The sequence below is a fragment of the Rattus rattus genome, chromosome 2 (assembly GCF_011064425.1).
Source record: "Rattus rattus isolate New Zealand chromosome 2, Rrattus_CSIRO_v1, whole genome shotgun sequence".
NCBI classification, from domain to species: domain Eukaryota; kingdom Metazoa; phylum Chordata; class Mammalia; order Rodentia; family Muridae; genus Rattus; species Rattus rattus.
The window spans coordinates 138,567,542-138,587,486 of record NC_046155.1 but is presented as its reverse complement, the minus strand read 5'-3'; the positions used below and the strand labels follow the sequence as shown (position 1 = coordinate 138,587,486).

The 19,945-nt window shown below is 46.3% G+C and overlaps 1 protein-coding gene across 2 annotated transcripts in view; it reads right to left on the bottom strand.

Moving 5' to 3' along the window:
- Nucleotides 1-12,324: 12,324 nt before the first annotated feature.
- Nucleotides 12,325-19,945, bottom strand: part of Plpp4 (phospholipid phosphatase 4) — a 78,981-nt gene continuing 71,360 nt past the window's right edge. Inside the window, exon 6 of one of the 2 annotated variants that reach the window (XM_032893482.1) lies at nt 12,325-12,885. In XM_032893482.1, coding sequence (XP_032749373.1) covers nt 12,686-12,885 — 200 coding nt within the window. In that variant the 3' untranslated portion in view covers nt 12,325-12,685. The remainder of the gene's footprint in view (nt 12,886-19,945) is intronic. The other variant, XM_032893483.1, reaches the window with a different exon arrangement.

Genomic DNA, 19,945 nt, shown 5'->3' with positions numbered 1-19,945 from the left:
TCTAAGAAAGAGCCTAAGAGAATGATTTGATCATCAATAACAACTACCAACTAAATCAAAATTCTGTTTAAAGAAAGGCGTCAAAATCCAGATGCTCGGTAAAGTAACATTTTACAGGGATCTAGGATACAATCTGAAATGAACGTTAAGCCGGATGTAAAAAGTGCAGTGCCCTATAATCAGAGGGGGAACGGAGGGGTGGAAAAAGACCTGAGATCCTGAATCCCGGATTTTATTTTTGTCCCTTATGCAATCCCCTTTTAATTAGCAATTGATTTTAGCTCTGTCAGCCTGTCTCGATATGAAGTTACTCTGTTTATTCCCAGATGATGTTCTTTGACATCTAATTAGCTAAACATTTACCAAAGCTCCTTGGATGCCTGCTGACAGCTACTTTCTTGAAAGAGCCAAGAACCTGGGCTTGCCTGGATTAGATGAGATGTAGCTCACCATGACACATGTGGGAACAATACATGATGGATTCCTTCCACAAAGATCATTTTCCATTTTCTCCTTTTTAGCTCCAGTAGGTTTTGTTTGTATGTCCCCAAGCTGCACTCCGCCATTACCTGCTGTGATCACAAAGCAAAGAAAGCTTCTGAAGTAAACAGTGACTAACTCCACCAGACACGTGGGACACAGGGGCTTCATTTAAATGGTGCTCTGCTTTCTCTGTGATCCATGGGGATTGTGACAAATTGTTTCCTTTTCTTTTGTGAGCGCGTTAAAAAGTGTCCCAACGTTCATTCAATAGCTGTGATTTTTACTCATAGCAAACAGCCCAGCCTAGCGAGCCTGCAGAAGGCAGTGGTCACCTGGCTGGAGAATGGACCGCTCTGTAACCAGGAGGGTGGATGATGCAAGTCTCCATTGGAGCTTCTAAGTAGTAGACTGGGGACATAGGCTGTGTTGTTTTATTTTAAAAGTCAATTCAAATGTCAGTTTTTATTTTAAATCGTAGATCCTGCTTCAAAGTAAGTCAGTCTCTCTCTCTCTCTCTCTCTCTCTCTCTCTCTCTCTCTCTCTCTCTCTCTCTCACACACACACACACACAAAACCCCATAAAGCTCACACACACATATACAACTCTTTCCACAAATACAAAACCCTCACGCCCTCACGTACACATGCAAATACACATAAAAGCATACAAAAACATAACCCATAAACACACATGCACACACACACACACACACACACACACACACACACACACACACTCCATCCCTCCATTGCTCATTATGCGTAGCACTGTATACCAAAGTGACAAGGAGTCAGGGTCCTTCTCGGACTCTGCTGGCACCAAGTTGCAGGACCATACAGTAGGTCCAGGTGCTACTATGCTGTGTATCCAGAGTTTAGTTGTCCCCTTCAAATCTCTTATCCATGTCCCTATGTGGGTAGCAGGGCTCTGTTCTACAATGGCCCTGTACTGTGAGACCCTGTAACTGTTCTACCATCCCAGGACGTTATCCAGGGCCAGCCACACAGGGCTGCATGCAGGCACTAATTAGAAGGGAGGTGGGATTGTTCGCTAGATGATGAGGGGGAAGTCAGTGATTTAATTCTGCCCACTCTTCTTCCCTGTGGGGTTTCTGAAGGGAAGCAGTGACCTCCTCACGGGTGCAAAGCTTTCTCCAGGCACATGCTCTGTTGTAGCTGCCACTCTGGACTCTGCTGGACTCCTCTGGACTCTGCTGAAGTCCGAGAAGCATTTGTTCCTAAGGGGTTTAAGCTAAGTCGGGCACGCCACTGGGGCTGCCGTTCTGTCTCCTGGAGCCTGTGTGGAGCACAGAAGCCAGTTCTCTAGCAAGCCTAACATTTCCCCAGATGTCTGGCTTCCTCTCTCAAACGTGCCACCTGTGTGTTTGGTCTCTGCCAGCATGGCTCCAGACGGGAACGCCCCACCTCACTGGGAAGCCTGTTTCTCCAAGAAGAAAGCTTAAAAATGAACAGACTCTCTCTTTACTACTTCTTGGTTCCTTCTTCCTTTCACCGTGTAAGACACAAGTCAGCTGGGATTTCCACACAGCAGCATTAGATACGCCAGTCTCTGGTGCGGTCCTGGTAAGCATGCGCCAAGGCTGGCCTCCCACTGCTCAAGTGTGATGTTGACACAAACTCCCGCTCATCTAGTTTTCTGCCCCTGTTCTTGCTTTCTCCTTCTTTCCTCCATCCTTTTGTCTCCTCCCTCTCCTCCTTCTCCCTCCCTCCAACCCTTTCTCCTTTCTTTTTTCACTCTCTCATTCCCGTTTCCCTCTCCTTTCTGTACCAATTTCCTCCCTCCCTCCCTCCCTCCTTCCTTCCTTTTACTCAGAACATACAATTTGGAAACATCACTCAAGAACACTAACTAGTGTGTGCGTTGAGGAGTGCCTTAGGTGTCTTTGGAAGTTCTTGGAGGCAGTCTGCTCCTAGCAGAACCGTAGGCCCTCCTTACTGCAGAGCCGGGTGACGAGTGTGCTGCGGTGTCATTTCTGCCCTCAGATGCCAGCACCGACGGCAGCCACCCCTCAGATTTCCATTTCACAGCACAGCTCTTTCTTCTGTGCACAAAATGGAGCCGAGACTCAAGACAGCTACTTGACGGCACATGGGTGACAAACAGGTGGATTTAAAGTATCTGATAGAGTAACTGATAGGAGTGAAAGCACTCCATTGTCACGGCGCTTTCCAGCCAGCATCCCAGGACTCCACATTGTCTAATGTCCGATGTCACCTCTGAAGGCACACAAAGCCCAAAGGTTTCTGCCTGATAAGTAGGGTCACTTCTGTTTTCTTTACCAGATGTTAGGATCCACACATCTTGCTGTCTGCCAACAGGTGGATATGTCACTAAGACAGAAAGTCTTCTAATCTGCTTTCTGTCTCTGTGATCAATACAAAGACCCGAAGCAACTTTGGGAGGAAAGGGCTTGTTTTAGTGTATTTGCTGTATGTCCATCATTGGAGCTGAGGCACAAGTTTGAAGTGTAAACCATGGAAGGAAGCTGCTTTCTGGCTTGTTCCCCGTCTACTCAGCTACCTTCCATCCTTCCATATATATCCCAGGCCCAACCGGCTAGGGATGGGACTGCCAAAGGTGGGCTGGGCCTTCCTACATCAACTAGCAGCTAAGAAACTTCCCCATAGAATTCCCACAGGACCATCTGATCTGGGCAATTCTTCATCCGAGGTTGTCTCTTCCCAGATGACTCTAGTCTCTGTCTAATGGACAAAAGTTACCCAGCATAGGAGACTGCTTGTGTCCTCGAGGCAGAAGTGTTTTCCGGTCCGCCTTACTCACTGCTCTCCTCTTCCGGAATCTACCCCCACTCTTCACTCTGCCAGGTCCATATCCTCTGGGCTTTTGGCTCCTGTGTTGGCCTTCAGCTCTCAGTGCATCCAGCTGTTTTTGGAGTGCTGCTACAAATCCTTGAGAGAAACTGGACAAAACCAATTTACAAATGGGATTTAAAGTGTGTCACCATTGCTTGTGCTGTTTTGATGGTGTATTAACTGGCCTTCTCCTCCCTTATCTTTTTTCACCCCAACCCCCTGCCAGGTTCCATCAGAGGAAAAGTGGGTTTAAATGTAGGCTTATTTATTTATTTATTTATTTATTTATTTATTTATTTATTTATTTATTTTTAACAGATACTTGGGGAAATTGACTTCCATGTCCCTATACTTTCCAAAATGACATAACGAGCATCAATGACAGGCTAACATCACAGCTCTGAGCCATCAGAGCAAATTGCCGTTGCAGCCCAGCTGTGCCCGGAGTCTCTCGCTCGGAAGGCAGGCTCAAGACTGCAAACCAGTGCGCAGCAGCACTTAGCATTCAGCTCGCATCACCCAGACTGAAACGCAGTGTGCTAATGACAGAGAGAGCTGAATGCCACGAAGTCCCCGCTGTACTGGTTCTAAAACCAGCTGATGCACTGGGAGCTGAAGGCGGACACAGGAGACAAAAAAAAAAAAAAAAAAAAAAAACCTCGAAGGTATGGAGCTGGCAGAGTGAAGAGTGGGGGTAGGTTCCGGAAGAGGAGAGCAGTGAGTAGCCGGGGCATGAACACACTTCGGCCTTGAGGACCCAAAGCTAAACGTAGTTCTCGCTCAACTCAACCCCGTGGGCTGAATGATCTAATTACATCTAACCAAGGAAAACAAAGAATTGCATCAGTTCAAACATCTGAGAAGCCAAGGTCATAGCTATCCACTGGCACAGCTGGGTCCGGAATCCAAAAGAGGCCATTTGTTCCTTTCTCCAGTATTTGAGTTCTGGCTTTTTCACTGCAGGCTTCATCCACAGGTGATAGATCTATTCTACCAGTAAAGGGGTCTGAGCTTTTCCAGGATCCCATTCTAACCTCGGGGGCTCTGATTGGTTACCTGCAAGCCACATGGTCATCCCTTAACCAATCACTAAAGTCAGAGACGTGATCTCCGGATTGATTGGCTTGGCTACGTCATATGCTCACTTCTGAGGTTGAAGTGAGGCGAGGTCTGCAGTTACTGTCTGGTGAGTGGGGAAAATGATTAATTTCCCTCCTAGAAAAGTTGAAATTTGTTAAGATGTGAAAGGCTTCAGACAGCAAACAGGATCATAGTCACCTTAAAGGAGAGTCTACGGATGGCTGAGGACTTGTAAATACACCACTGATCCGTGTCTCAGTCACCTTTCTAAAGGACTCCTCACTGTCCGAAGAGTCCCTGAGACACCAGGGTTCCATTCCTGCCAGCTGCCATTGTGACAGCACAAAATTAACAAGAGCAAACAAATGAGTTTGTTCTCGTTGTCAGTCAGATGTCTTGGGGGCCCGTAACGCCGAATCACATGCAGTGATGGTTGTTAAAATTTTTATTTGCTTTTAAATTATATGTTTATGTGTATGCCTCTGAGAGGGCTTGTATGTGTGAGAGTGCAGGTGTCCACGAAATCCAGAAAAGGACATGGGATGCCCTGGATCTTGAATTACATAAGGAGGCATTGGCTATGGGTTCTGGGAAATGACCTCTGGAAGTACAGTGAGCATTCTTACCCCCTGACCCGTCTCTCCAGCCCCACCTTTGATTAGTTTTGATATATTGTAAGTTTTTGTGTTTTCTTCACATGCTATCAACAATGAAGCCACTGTTATGACCTCCAGTGTGCACTTGAAAAGTTGAAGACATTTCAAGTTGCAGGTTTTATTACAAGTGTCAAGGGTCACCATTTCCAAATTCATTGATTGTGATGATGCTTCTTCCAGTGTCCTTAATGTTGGACAACTGGGAGAGGCCATTCTGAACATCATAGGTATCAAATGGAAGCTTTTTTGAATAGTGGATTCACCAAAGCGGCCATAGTGTCTTCCTGCTGGTGTCTCTGAATTAGTCTGACAGAATCTTGGCATTTCTCTCTCTGAGAAGTTTTCATGAGGTTAGGCCTCAGTAGGTGGTAATCTCAGACGAGAATTGTGTCTACAGATCAGAGGAGGTATTTGGTGGCCAGTGTCAAGTGGAAAAGAGCAGGCCTCGCCGTGACTCACTTCTCAGAAGCCTGGAGTAAGTACTCTGACATCAGTGAGTGTGGAAGAGAGGGATGTCAGCGAAGGCTCCAATCCCACAGTGTCACCGCCTCTCATTCACTCTCAGTGGGAGGGAAGCATTTATTCCAGAGAAATTCCCGCAACATTTCTGGAAGCCCCAGTGAGATCTCCTTCACTGTGGCCCCATGGTAGAGAGGGGCTGCTGCTCCCAGGTCCTCAGCACACCAAAGACCCCTGGAACTGGGAAGCACATATCCTAAACAGGACTTCTGGGTTCCCTTCTAGTGGACAAAGGGACCGAGAGACCAAGGCTTGGAGTCTCTGAGCAGAAGACCAGGTAAGACTAGGCTGGATACCCAGACCAAGTATAGACCCAAAAGGTGAGCTAGCAAAGACTGTATCACGCTGCAGGATATTGCATCTGAAGCCTTAAAGGGATACCAGGTAGCACTGGTCCCCAAGGCAAGGGCATTGATGGGATGCTCAGGTGGACTGGTCTTGGAAGAAATAGAAGAACTTAAAGGGGGGATGTATAACTTCTAAGTGAAGGGTCAATGGCTGTGTAGGTGACTGAAATGTTCCCACAGCTCCGTGGCCACAGAATTAGATTGGGCCTCAACCTGCAGATCTGCTGAAGCCCTTTCACACAAACAGGTACTCCCGCCCACAATAGGAGGTGATCAAGCACAGGGTTATACATGGGACCCTAAGCTAAGACCTCTGAAATTGCCACATGGTGTCTGGCAGGGCAGGTACCTGCTTGAGGGAGAAGCAGGTCTCTACCTTACCGTATTCACCACACAGGGTTAGGCACATATAAACTCCCCCAGCTCTCGGAGAGGGAGCTTTGCTCACCATGGGATTTTCAGAGTCCCAATGTGAAACTCACACAGTCCTGCAAAGACCTTTAAGCCTGAAGACACCAAGGAAGCACCCTGGTAGCTTCCCTGGATGGTGAAATCTTGCCTGTGGTGGTGCTGTCTCTCTAATGGCTCCAATTGCCACATGGTACCAAGGCAGTTACGAGACCACCTGATCCCATCCTTCCAACTGCCACTGAGGGAAATGTCAGGCCCTCTCCTTACCCAACAAGGTGACAGCTGTGTTACCTGACCCTAAATCTGGCCACATACTTGCCAGAAGAGGAGGAAGAACCCCTCCATGATTGTGGAGAAATTATAAGTGATTTTTCTCCTCACAGTCAGATTGAAAGGTCCAACTGCTTCCCAACACAGATAGGGAACTTTTCCCAGTCCTGGTGACCTGAGAGGGATCCCTAGTACCACGTGGAAGGAGGAAAGAACAGACCTCTCTGCCTTCCACGAACGGGTGGTGGCCCTCCCACACATCAAACAAATAAACACATGGTGCAGAAAATAACATGACATGAAGTCTCCCCCACCGAGCTCCCCTGGCCAGGCGAGGAATTCGGGCTCACTGACTTGGGGCTCTGAACCTTCGATGAACATCATATGCGGAAAGGAACATTGGGAAAACCCAGTGTCTTCATTCTTTGTCATTTTGCTCATTACCAGTGATTTTTAGCTCTGTCAACTTGATAAAACCAGAGAACAGTGTCGGTTTCTGCCACCAATGCCTCTCAATGTTCAAACCAGAGCTGATCCTGAAATTGGCCATCGACTGCTTCTGTCTCTCTATTTCTCCAGCATACCCAGTGTGACAGCTACTGTCAATTGCCTATTTGACCTAATCTAGAATCACCTGAGGAAAACGATCTCAATGAGGAATTGTCAAGATTGTACCGTCCTGTGTAAGGAATTATCTTAATTATGTTCATTGAGGAGGGAAGATACACCCACTTTGGGTAGCACCATTGTCTAGGCTGAGAATTTTAAACTAAGAAAGAGTTGATAAAGGGAGCTGGGCATGGTGTCCATGCATTAATTCATCACTTTCTGCTCTTGACTGTGGATATAATGTGTCCAGCGGCTTCACATTTCAGCTGCCTTGAGTTCCTCACACAGTGATGGAATCTGGAATTGTGTGAGCTAAATAAACCCTTTCTCTCTAAAGTTGTATTGTCAGGGTATTTACCACAGCGACAGGAAAGGAAACAGGCATTCAGCATCATCTTTTCCATGACTTCAGCCCACCTATTGGCCACACCCCTGCCTAGCTAGGGCTTAGCAGCTGACGACCTGGGGTCGAGGGAGGCCTAGAGAATGGGCCGGGGAAGCTTCCCCTCACAGAACTCTGATCAGCAGCAAGGGAAACCCAACCAAAATGCCAATTCATTCTCGACATTCGTGGATCTACTAATGAGTGTTCAGAATAATTTTTCCCACCTTCGAGCTACCCACAGAATAAAAGGCGTGAGTGTAAAAAATAGCTATACGGGTTTCAAAGGTCTTTCTTATTGAAATGACAAAGTGGAGAGGTTCCTTCCTCTGTCCCCAGATAATGAGAGCGCATCCATGAATTTCAAGAAATGTCTCTCTCCCAGAGGCTCTTTGTTCCATAAAAGAGGTGGGTGTTCAGTGTTAGGGGGGCCGATGAAGTTCCAGAGCAGCCTGCCAAACTTGAAGACAGAGACACGCCCACAGAGACGCTAAGAGAGGGAGAGGCTCTTACAGAGATAAATGAGCACAAAAGTCACAGGCACACGGCAATATACAGAGTACCAGGAAAACAGACAGACACACGCAAACAAATGAAGCTGGAAAGGGAAGAAAGCAGCAATGTTGAATCTTGAGTTTTATGTTCTATCTGGCATGTTGTAAACTGATGGTGAGTTAAAGCAGTCGCCAGACCACTTAGATGCGTCAGAGCTGTCTTGATCCCTTTGGAGGTCGAATGACCCTTTCATAGGGGCCACCTAAGACCATCGAAAACACAGATATTTACATTATGATTCATAACAGTAGCAAACTTACAGTTATGAAGTAACCGTGAAAGTAATTTTATGGTTGGAGTCACCACAGCATGAGGAACATGAAAGGGGTCACAGCGTGAGGAAGGGTGAGAACCACTGCTTTAGAGGACAGACAGTTTCACTTGCAGACTTTTTTAAGGCAGTCACTCCAAGCGTTTTTGATCTGTAGCTACCCTTAATCTCCTGACACATCTTTGCAGACACTTGCTGGCCTGAATTTGGTCTCTCCCCATCCTTCTGGTGTTGCTTAAAATCTAGATGGCCTCTTCCTGGGTTTATAGGTAGATTTGCTATTGTCAGGGGTGTGTGTGTGTGTGTGTGTGTGTGTGTGTGTGTGTGTGTGTGTGTAACAGTAATTATCGAAGAGGTCAGGAAATTGAGAAAACATGGGAGGACTAGGGACAGGGAGAGGTGGAAATGATATAAACACAGCACTCATGTATGAAATTCTCAAAAGTTTAGAAAGAAAGCTGCACGTCATCCGCTAGGACAGGAGAACTGAGGAGGAGGAAGCTGCAGCTGAGCAGAGTGGGGGCCATGCCTTTGGAAGGCAAACTTCGCCTTTCTGCCCCTTCTCTCAGATGTCAGACACAAGGGTTCCGATGAAACACATGCTTTTGCTTTGGAAATCCCCTGGAAATGAATGACCTTGGATAGGAAGCTGTGGCAGTTTGAATGAGAACGGTCTCCAGTGGGTGCATATATTGGAATGCTTGGTTCCTGGTTGGTAGAACTCTTTGGGAAAGTTTAGGAGGTGTGGCCTTGTTGAAGGAGTGTTGCCATTGGAGTGGGGTGGGCTTTGAACTTTCAAAAGTCCGTGCCGTTCCCAGTTAGCTTGCTCTCTGCCTCATACTTGCAGATAAGTATATAAGCCCTCAGCTATTGCTTCAGTGAAAAGCCTGCCTGTTCTACCATGTTCTCCACCAAGATGGCCATGAACTGATACTGAAACGCTAAATCCTCGAGGTAAACACGTTTTAAAATAAGTTGCCTTGGACAAGGTGCTTTGTCACAGCAATAGGAAAAAAAAAAAAAAACTAAGAGAGTAGAATGAACAAGTCAGGTGACAACGTTATTCAGAAATTAAATATATAGCTTTTGAAGAGAGACTGCTGGATTCAGATCTGTGTCCTCAGCTCTAGAGCTGTGTATTTGTGTGTTTTTTGTGCGCCCTTTCCCCTGGAGATAATAGCACTTTTCTCTCTACGCCAATCTAACTAAGACAGGTAACTCTGGGAGGCAATGTCAGAGTGAGGCAGCTGCTGCTGTAGTTATTTCCCCTTAAGCTCATCCTCCCCACAAGTCAACTCTGGTGTCTCTGAGGAGTCCTGTGCTGTTCCTCTGTTTGACCTACCAAGCCTTCATCCTGTCAAGAGGCTGGGTGTCTACTGAAGGGAGCCAGCTGTATATGGACAAGGCACTGGGTGTCCTCTACCGCAGACTCTCTCAGTCTGGTGAACTTTGCAGAGCATAGTGTGATATGAGGCTGTGGTGGACGGAGCAGCCATCGGAGTCCAACCTCGCTTCTCTTAACGTCATCTCTGGGGCAGCATTTTTTCCAGTCCTTGCCTGCCTTGGCCAGGATGTTCACAGGCCTGGAAAAGGATAGAGAAACCTCCCCAAGGAGGACAGAGATGAAATAGGAGGATCTGAGGGACTCTGGAATTAGGGGAACATGCACATCCTCTCTACAATGCTGCCTGTACTAAGACAGTCCAACGGTGTTCCAACATCTAAGACCAAGGCTGGTTGACCTGGGCCAGACTCCTGACTTTTGAGAACTCAGGAGATTTGGCAACACCAGGCTAGGCTTCCTGTCTGGCAAAGTCAACCTGGAGCTACAATGTCTAAGCCCCACTTCCCAGGTATGTGCTTGCTGGTGCTCTGGTCTCTTGGCTCCTGATATCCCCGGTCAACCTGTTTTCTGTATTCCTATCCCAGCCTCTCATGATGCCTAATCTGGGACTGCAACCTCTTATATGTGCTCTGAGCAGGTTACCTAAAAGAGGACGAAGCTTATGGTTCCTAGCTTCCAGGGCGAACCCTGACTCACACCCTGACCCCCGCCCCCAGCCAGACTGAGCTCTAGTCACCCCTCCCCCACACTCCCCATGTTCAGAACAGGACAAGAGGCACAAGAGTCGCTCTCCAAGCCGCCTTATTTGTGCATCATGATGTTACAGTTCCTTCACTTTAATAGAGTGTGGAATTAAACATACGGGTCTAAAACATGCCTGCCTTTTGTGAGCTGGCTTAGACCATTAATTACCGTTCCTAAGGATCTGGCTGCGTGCTTCATGCTATTACGTCCTTGCAATTTTAATTACATTCTAATCAAAGCTTTTACATGGCCCATTTTAGGGCTTTCAGTTTAATTATCAGCATTAACAATATTCTGCTGTTGCTTTACAGAGCCCTTCTGGCCATTTATCTTTAAATGTTAAGTATTTATATAAACGGACACCTCGTGGTCCAGAATTTTAAGTGGCCATCCACTGAAGTATAATTACTCTCCCTCTTTCTCTCTGGCTGAAATTGCAGAGCCAGGTTAAAGCTAGGATCAAATTAAGCTCAAGGACTCAGTTTTTGAACAGTGCCACTTTTCTTGCATCTGTATTCCTGCCTTCGGATCTGAAAATTTTAATTTCAATCCAGATATTAATTTTTTTAAGTTTCATGTGGATTTTTCCCCCTCTGGATTTAAAATTGTGTCTTATGAACTAGCATGGTTTTTTTTTGTTCTTGTTTCATTTTCTTTTTAAAATACATTCGTGTGCTATGTGAGTGAGTGAGTGTGTGTGTGTGTGTGTGTGTGTGTGTGTGTGTGTGTGTGTGTGTGTGAATTCCGTGGAGCATGAGTGCCAAGCAGAGGACAACTTGCAGGAGTTGGTTTTCTCCTTCAACCAAATAGGTCCTGGGGATCAAACCCGACCCGGTAGTGAGCGCCTTTACCCGCTGAGCTGTCTCACTGACCCTTACGTTCATTTTCAGGATTGTTTGTGAATGTGACTGCTGCGATGCTTTTTGTAATCTAAGCTTTGACCTGGGTGATAAGTTCATTTAGGCTTTCACCTGCCTCACCCCTACCACTGAGCAATCGTGTGGCTCTGTATCAAACCTACAGCCAGAGGGAACAGCTGGGGAGGGCCACGCTGGGGACCGGGAACAGGTGGTACATGAGTGCCATGTACAGCGGGTCACAGAGTGTGTTGTGATGCCTCTCCCTGGACTGCTGATCTCAAACCTGCTCAGCTGATGATTTAGACACACGAGTCTCTCAAAGTGCAGTCTGTCACATTAGCTGCCAGAATATGACATCAAAGACGTAGCACTTTGCACAGCAACCAAGCCCAGCAATCTGGAAATCTGGAGCAGAGTGAAGGGACTGCTCTCAGCTTTGAAAAGACCACACCGGCTGGGAGCTCAGCCTGGAAAACATCAGTGTTAACCGGCTGTAGTCAACAACGAGAAGAGCCCAGTAGAGAGAGCAGCTCTTTTTCCTTTCCTCCTTCTCCCAGGGCCTGCAACCAGGTTACGTTGCCATCAAAGACCCCTTAGAACAGAGCTGTGCAACATGCACCTCTCAGAAGGGTAAGACACCTCACTGTCAGTTTGTATTTCCACTGTTCCCCTACTCGATCCCACAAGGGAAACCACAGAGCTGACTTACTCTCCTGAGAGACAGTTCACTTGGTCCTCTGTGCATTCGTTGCAAGGGCAGAATTACATCTAGAAATGGCTCCCCAACCTCCACTTCAAGGTGGCGACAGTTTTGCACCTAGAACCTGAGGCAACCTCCCCACACAGGCAGCCAACTTGCTTCCAAGCCTAGAATGACCCAGTGACAGAGACTATTTTGGACCTCACCTAAAACACATCACGACACCTGATAACTTTTGCTGATTGATGGCCAACACCAAGCCTTCTAGGTGGGACTTTATTATGTTTCACAACATGAACACAGGAGGGTGGGTGCTACAGCAAACACCTCAGGTAAAGGAATCACGGCATGAGCAAGCATGCCCACTCCGCCCTTGGATCCTCCTTCCTTGTGCATGGGTCTCTCAGAGACTGGTCCTGGTGTCCCAACTTTACAAAGTCAAAGTGTTGAAAGGAGACATAGAGAGTGGCAAGAACGCCATCCACAAAACGGAAGCTGAGGGGACTTCGGAGTAACTGATGAGAGGATCACATGACAGGAAATCCGTTCTACTGTGTTATGACATCAGGGTAGAAGAATGAGCCAGGGGCTCAGCGTCCACTCTTCCTTAGACACCCGTCATACGGGGCCCTCGGTGATCCCCTCCAGGGGCAAGCTGGGTGCACTGTCGGCTGTAGGCCTCTCCTCCTTCTTCAGTGAGGTGGGCACTCGGAGGCTGACATACGGTTTGTGGCATGCTGTGTTGGCCAGAGGAGGGTAATGCTGTCTGTAGCAAATATAGGCAAAAATGAGGCCAATCACTCCTCCAACAAAAGAATCTAGTCAGGAGAGAGGAAGTGGGAAAATGGTTATTATTCCTTCATGTGGTCAGCCCAGAGTTCCCATAAAGTTCTTTTTTCAGTTGCCCAAGATGTTGGATTGCTTTCAGTCTCTCCAACCCACCCCCCAACCCACTTTCCTGGAAGACCAAAGGGAAAAGAGCAAGCTGGGGGTGCAAATTGCCATCATTTCTAGCATTTAAATGCTAAAACCCAAGGATCTAGACTAGTGAAATGGCTCAGCAGGCAAAACAACTCTTGAGAGGCCTGATGGCCTGAGTTCTATTCCCCAGCACCTACATAAAGACAGATGGAAAGAACAAATGTGTGCCTCACTCCCTACACTCCCCCCCCACATAATTTTTGAAAAATCAAGGACTTGACTCTACACCCCTCCAACACACACACTTCTTTAACTCATACCTGAGCATTGCATGAGGTCAGACTGGTATTCTAGATTTTTTCAGGGTAACTGAACTCTGGAAGAAGAACCCTAGCCATCTCTCTCACATCTGAACACCTCAGCGAGGCTGACATTTATTTTTCCTAGGCCAGTCTTACCGGAGTCTTTTGATCTTTCTAGTGAGCCACGAAACCCTAACAGGTGTTCTGGTCACTGCCTCACCATAAGTGGTTTCTCTGGGATGAAATAAACCCTCAGAGGCCTGTGGTAAATAAACCTTTAACAGTTTTTGAGGTGTGGCAAACTCTTCAGAGGTCTGTAAAAAGGAGCCCGATCCCTCCAATGAGCTGTGGGTATCTCCAAGATGAGGTGATGGTGGTGCAGAACAGATGAAGCAACACAACTCCCCTGCAGGCAAAGACGGGCCTCAAACATGGCCCTCATCTACTCAATAGAGACCCCATAAAGACGGCCTACCCATCAGCCCTCAGTGTGTGCGGTGCACACCCAAACTGTCTCTACAGATTATTTCTGCCAAAACATGCTGACACAGTGAGACCTCCCACAATAAAAGAAATCTGAAACTCAGGCCCAGTCACTGCCCTGCTCAGCTGTTACCCTGTCAGGGTTCCACCTACATTCTGGTTAGCTTGTGGAACTGTGCACACTACCTACAGGCCATTGGAAGCACCTCCATTTCCCCCAGCATTCCAGTTAAATTCCACTGCTGTGAATAGAACAGGCCAACATCTTGCTGCTCATAGCACACTTAACAAATACCATGACCGAAAGCAACTTAGGAGAGGAAAAAAAAGGCTTACTTCAGCTTATAGTTTCAGTTTATCATCACAGAAGGAACATGAAGCAGAAACATAGAGGATCATTGCTTGAAGACCTATTTTTGGCCATCTCTTTTTATACAACCCAGATTATCTGCCTAGGGAATGGTGTCACCCAGAGTGGGCTAGGGCCTTCTACCTCAATTAACAATCAAGATATTCCCTACATGTACATGAATATAGGTCAATATGAACTGGGACATGCTTTAATTGCAGGCACCCTTTCAGGTGACTCTAGGCTATATTTAGTTGACAGATAAAGCAGACTAGGATACTATTGCCCTGAGTCTACAGCCTATACTGGTCTAGGGGCCATGTAAACCCTGACAAGTTCATTCTATACTTGATAACTATGTGACTTTCTGAGGTCCTGGCCTTCAGGATGCAACAGGCCTGTGAGATAAAGGCTATGTCCACTTTGGGTCAGACAAGGAATCACTGCTTCCACACTTCTCGGGAAGCCAGACACTGTAGTCACCTCAGCTTAAGTCAAGCTAATTGCCTCTTACTTACTAAAAGACCATATTGAGTTGTTGTCAAAGCCTTGTATCTTTCCAGAAAATGAACCTCTCCATGTAGCTGTGTGAGTTTGTGTGCTACCAGCCATTGCTGGTCTTCTTAAGCATCTAGACTCTACCTTGATCTATCATAATATAAAAATTCTTTTCCCATTTTTAAAATGTATTTAGTACAGAAATGTACACGTGCGCATGTGTATACATGCACACTACAGTTGCTGTGTGTTAGAGAACAACTTTCAGAAGTAGGTTTTCTCCTTTCCTCTATGTGAGATCTGAGGATCAAACTGAGGTCATCAGGCTTGGCAGCAAGCGCCTTCATCTGCTGAGCTAGTGCATTTCCTGACCCTGTCAAAAATTTTAAGGATGGGCACAAAAATCACTATCCTCTATAGAGCCAACCACTGCTACTATCAGTATTTATAGTAGGCTAGTAGGCAAACACAGTCTTCTGTAACATATACTTTTAAGTTCTTCCAAATAAATTAGTACATGGAATTTTATTGATCTATAACATAAAATATGAAAAACACCAAGCATGAGAGTGCTTGTATTCTAGAAATTTCTAAGACAAAGCATGGACGTCGAGGGCATGTGGTGATTAGTTGCTGTTCTGATGATCCGAGTATGGAGTCCGGACACAATAGCCGGTGAACCTCCTTCATGTGCAAGGATGGAACTGCTCTTCTGCTCACTGTGACTGCCACTGCTGCCAAAGAACCGAGAAGGCCCTGTGTCACTCAGAGCTGCTCCTGTGCCTCTGCCACCTACTCCAGCCATGTCTCCTTCACTCACAATCTCTACCTGTATCTGCTTCTTTCTTGGCTGTGTAGAAGCAGTTTCCATCCTGAGCTCAGAAGAGGATCCTTCTCATTCCTCTCCTGTTCAATTCCTTTTCATAGTTCAACACCTAACTTATTATCCTTGTACAATGAAGCCTAGGTACGCACCCTAGCTTCCCCGGCTCCCCAGCTCACCATTTGAGTGCTGAATAATGGTAAACTTTACCATGGTAGATGGCTAACACTAGTCTCAGAACTCGATGGGGACAAGGGCTGTGTGTGTCTTGTGCATTGCTGACCCCTCAATACTTGGCCAGCCTCTTGCTGCTCAGAGCAGAATTAAGATTGTTGAGGGAGGTGAATGCACAGTAAGGTTAGATCGGACTGTTGCTCTGTGTATCCTTAGGTGAGTGAGCCCCTGGACCCTGTGGTCCTCTGTCACCCTGTTGGTTATAGCTGAGTAAGGAAAGCACATGGCCCTAAAGAGTCTTTGTTGGCCTCCTGAGTGTGAAAGAATAACTTAAAAACAAGTGATTCTAAGTGGACAATGCAAGATGCTGAGGAATGGTCACCGCTTCAGATGCTACAAATGAACGGAGGGGGCTTCCTGCAGTCTGATGTAAAGGCCAGCAACACATACAAGGGTCTGTTTGGCCCTGGCGAACAGCTGTCAGGATGGAAAGTGGTGGACTGAGAGATGCTAGTGGAACTAAGCAATGGGCGTCAGGGACTAGCCGGTCCCCATCCATGCCCAGGGCCTAGTGGGTGCACCTGGACATGGCTATGCACTTATTCGCTACCCTCGCCCTGATTCAAGGATATCCCTGAGGTAGAATCTCTGAGACACTGCAGCCCCTGCCAGGATGAGTCACTTCACCTTCCTGAGCCTTGGCTTCCTTATCTCAGATGGAGATGAAGTCCCAGTATTCTCCTCATTGGCCGTGACAATAATTTCTGCTACCGTTGCTAAAGTCGATGCCACAGGGCATGTCACAACAGGACCTAAAAGCAGCTATCCCCACCCTGCTCTTCTCATATCTTATTCCAGAACTTCTGAGGGGTTCCTTGATTCTTCACCGTCTTTCTTCCTACCCAGTGAGCCAACAGTTATTTGTAAGCTTAGGAACACAGCCATGTTTTTATAGCACTTTATTTTACTTTTAAATGAAGTATTTTTTTAAACAAAAGATTAAGTGTGTGTGTGTGTGTGTGTGTGTGTGTGTGTGTGTGTGTGTGTGTGTGAAAGAGGGAAAATTGCAGGATTTGTTTCTTTCCTTCCGTCATGTGTATCCTAGAGAACAAACTTAACTGTCAGACTTGGCACCAGGAGCCTTACCCACTGAGCCATCTCTCCAGCTCTTTGTAACATTTTAAATAAACTTGGAAAACATGTGTCACCCAAGAACCTATAAAGCAGCGTATACTATGAATTCTTGAACAGGGCTTCAAGGCACAGGTAGCATTGTGGAATGAAGCAGCAGCTTGAATGAAGTGTTTCTTCATATAATCTCTGAATAACAGTCCATAAAATGTTAGAAACTTTTCTAGTTCAAGGTCTTGGCACTGAGCTATTACATCGCTTTATTATCTTGTCCAAGCTCAGGGAACATTCCTACCGGGTGTTATTTTTATGAGCATCTAAAATAAACCACAAAACCTAACCTGCATTTGAGCCATTGACTATCAAACGGACCAAAGAGCTAAGTCTACAAATGACAGCGTCTGGCTCCTCTATGGCCCAGCATCTCAAGAGAAGGGTCATTGACTGAAGCCATCTAGCAATTCCAGGTATATGCTTCCTGGGCTCACTGATGTAGCAGCTTGTAAGGAACTGGTGATGCCAAGCTAGTTCCTATTGGATGGAACAAGTGAGAGGCCTGAGGGTGTGGGAAACAGCAGAGGCAAGGTGGAGTCTTCTCTAAGCCACAGTCCCTCAGAGATGTGTTTATTGCCAAGGTGTGAACAAAAAAAAATCTTCCTTTCTGGGGAGCTTGTCATCAAGGGCTCAAGTAACTACTGCTGTTTTAATTAACTCACACTCACAACCTGTTGACAGATATCAGGCAAGGAACATGCAGGTCTTCACTGGAAGAAAAAGCCTCTTAGGACTGACTTTCCCCCAGGTGTGGTAGCATGCTCCTGAAAGACTCAAAAAGGAAATGAATGGCTCTCCATGTCCCTGGCACCCACATGCTGTTGTCTCCTTAATTAGCATTGATGTTAATCTTTCAACATGTATGTTTATTATATGTGTATCAGGTGTTAGGCGTTGGAGTCAGATTTCTGACCTCAGGCCTAATGAAGCATAGGAGAGCCTGCCACCCAGAGTTTACAGCCCTAGGGGTCAAGACAGAGACTGTGGAATGAAGGCTTAGCAGTAAGCTGCAGCTGTGATAAGCACCATGAATGATGGGGGCCTGAGAGCTGGTTCAGCAGTGTGGCCTGGGCTAACCTGGAACACAGAGTTATGCTGAGGGTATGACCCAAAGATTGAGACCTAAGAATGAGCAAACATTATCTAGGGGAAGTAGGAGCAAGAAGGGTACCTGTGGTTTTCTAGGAAAAGGAAGGAAATGCATATAGCTGCCAAAAGTGGAATAAAGGGACTTGTCAGACTGAGAAATGTATGGTGGGGTTGTCTTAGTTAGGGTTTTACTGCTGTGAACAGACACCATGACCAAGGCAACTCTTCTAAGGACAACATTTAATTGGGGCTAGCTTACAGGATCAGGGGTTCAGTCCGTTATCATCAAAGGAGGAACATGGCAGCATTCAGGCAGGCATGGTGCAGGAGGAGCTGAGAGTTCTACATCTTCATCTGAAGGCTACTAGCAGAATACTGACTCCCAGGCAGCTAGGATGAGGGTCTTGAAACCCACACCCACAGTGACATGCCTACTCCAAAAAGGTCACCCCTACTCAAACAGGGCCACAGCTTCTAATAGTGCTACCCCTGGGCCAAGCATATACAAACCATCACAGGGGGCCATCTAATAAAAAGGGTTATAGGACTTAAGATCACCCACCTGGAGGGCATGAAGAACATTTCTCACAGCTCCAGTGAGCCCTCAGCATTGACCACAGTCCCACTTCTCCTCTAGGGTATCATCTGTGCCTCATGCTTTCCATCCTGTTTGGTACCAATTTCCAAGTCTGTCTGCCCAGTAGATGGCATCTAGGTGCATAGGCAGCAAGCTCAGGTCTATTGCCTAAAAACTCAATAGTTTCTAATTTGTAAATGTTTGGCAAACAGATACACTGAACAACATCTACAAAACACACTTAACTGTCAACACCACCAGTCACAAATGGCCATAATTCCATGGTACCTAAAACAGGCAAAGCCCAAGATAGAAAGTCTATCTGTTGCCAGGAGCAGAGGAGGGTGATGGCTAGTATGTTTATGATGGCTGCACTATTCTGAATATGCAGACAGAACCCACTGCACTGTGCACTTCAAAGGGGAGAGCTTTACAGTGCTAAATCAGAGCTCAATTGAGCTTTTCTCTATAAAAGCAGAGGGAGGAAACCAACACCAGATGGCTTCCAATGGAACCAGAAACTGTGACTTTGAATCCAGCAACCTGAGAAATGAATTGTGTGAATTGTTTAAAATGCACTCGAACTAATCCTCATCTTGTGAGGTCAAAGGACAGGAAATTGCCTCACCAGGTCCTCAACAACCAATATGCTGAGCTATGTTGACCTGCTTCAATACAATAACAGTATGGTCAAAGACTTCCTAACATCTATTGGTAGGTTCCCAGGAAGAACACATCCATTCCTGTCACCTTGACAATATCCAACATCAATGAGTTCACTTGACTTTGGAGCTTGTAAGCTTTGGGCTTCATGACCCAAGACAGTAGGGCAAAATCCAACTCTGGAAAATGGAACTATTGCATCTAACCTTTTTGAATGTTTGGTTTATTATTATTATTATCATTATTATTAATTATTATTATTTCCGGTGTTTCTCTAACTAGTAAGATTTCTGCTTTTGCAACTGAGTTTTTAGAAAAGAATATATATGAGACCAACCTACCTAGTAAGCTGTAGGCTGGAGGCATGGAGGCCACACTGCTTTACTGAGCCCACAGGCAGAAGGAGGCGTGACTGAATGAATATCTAAGATGCAAAAACAATTTTGAAGATCTACTTTTAAGAGGTAAGAGCTTACAGAAAGTGTGGTTTATTGTATTGAAAGGAGTCAGATGAGTTCAGAGAAACCCAGAGCATCTGTGTCACCCTGCTGTATCCCAGAAATATTGGCTTTTGATCCTTGGGGTCCAGTCAATCTAAGTGAGTCATAGAAGCCACCATTATCCATACAGGAAGTGCTTCTTGCACAGACAGTGTAAGCTATGAAGCCACTGCTCAGAACGCTATCATACAAGAGGAAGCAAGCTAAGTAAATAATGTCCTGGCTACGTAGTCTAATATAAAACCCCCTCTCTGCAATGGGCAGGGTAATGGCAGGGGGCCACCGTGGAGTGGTCTCATTCTTTTGAAGCCCAC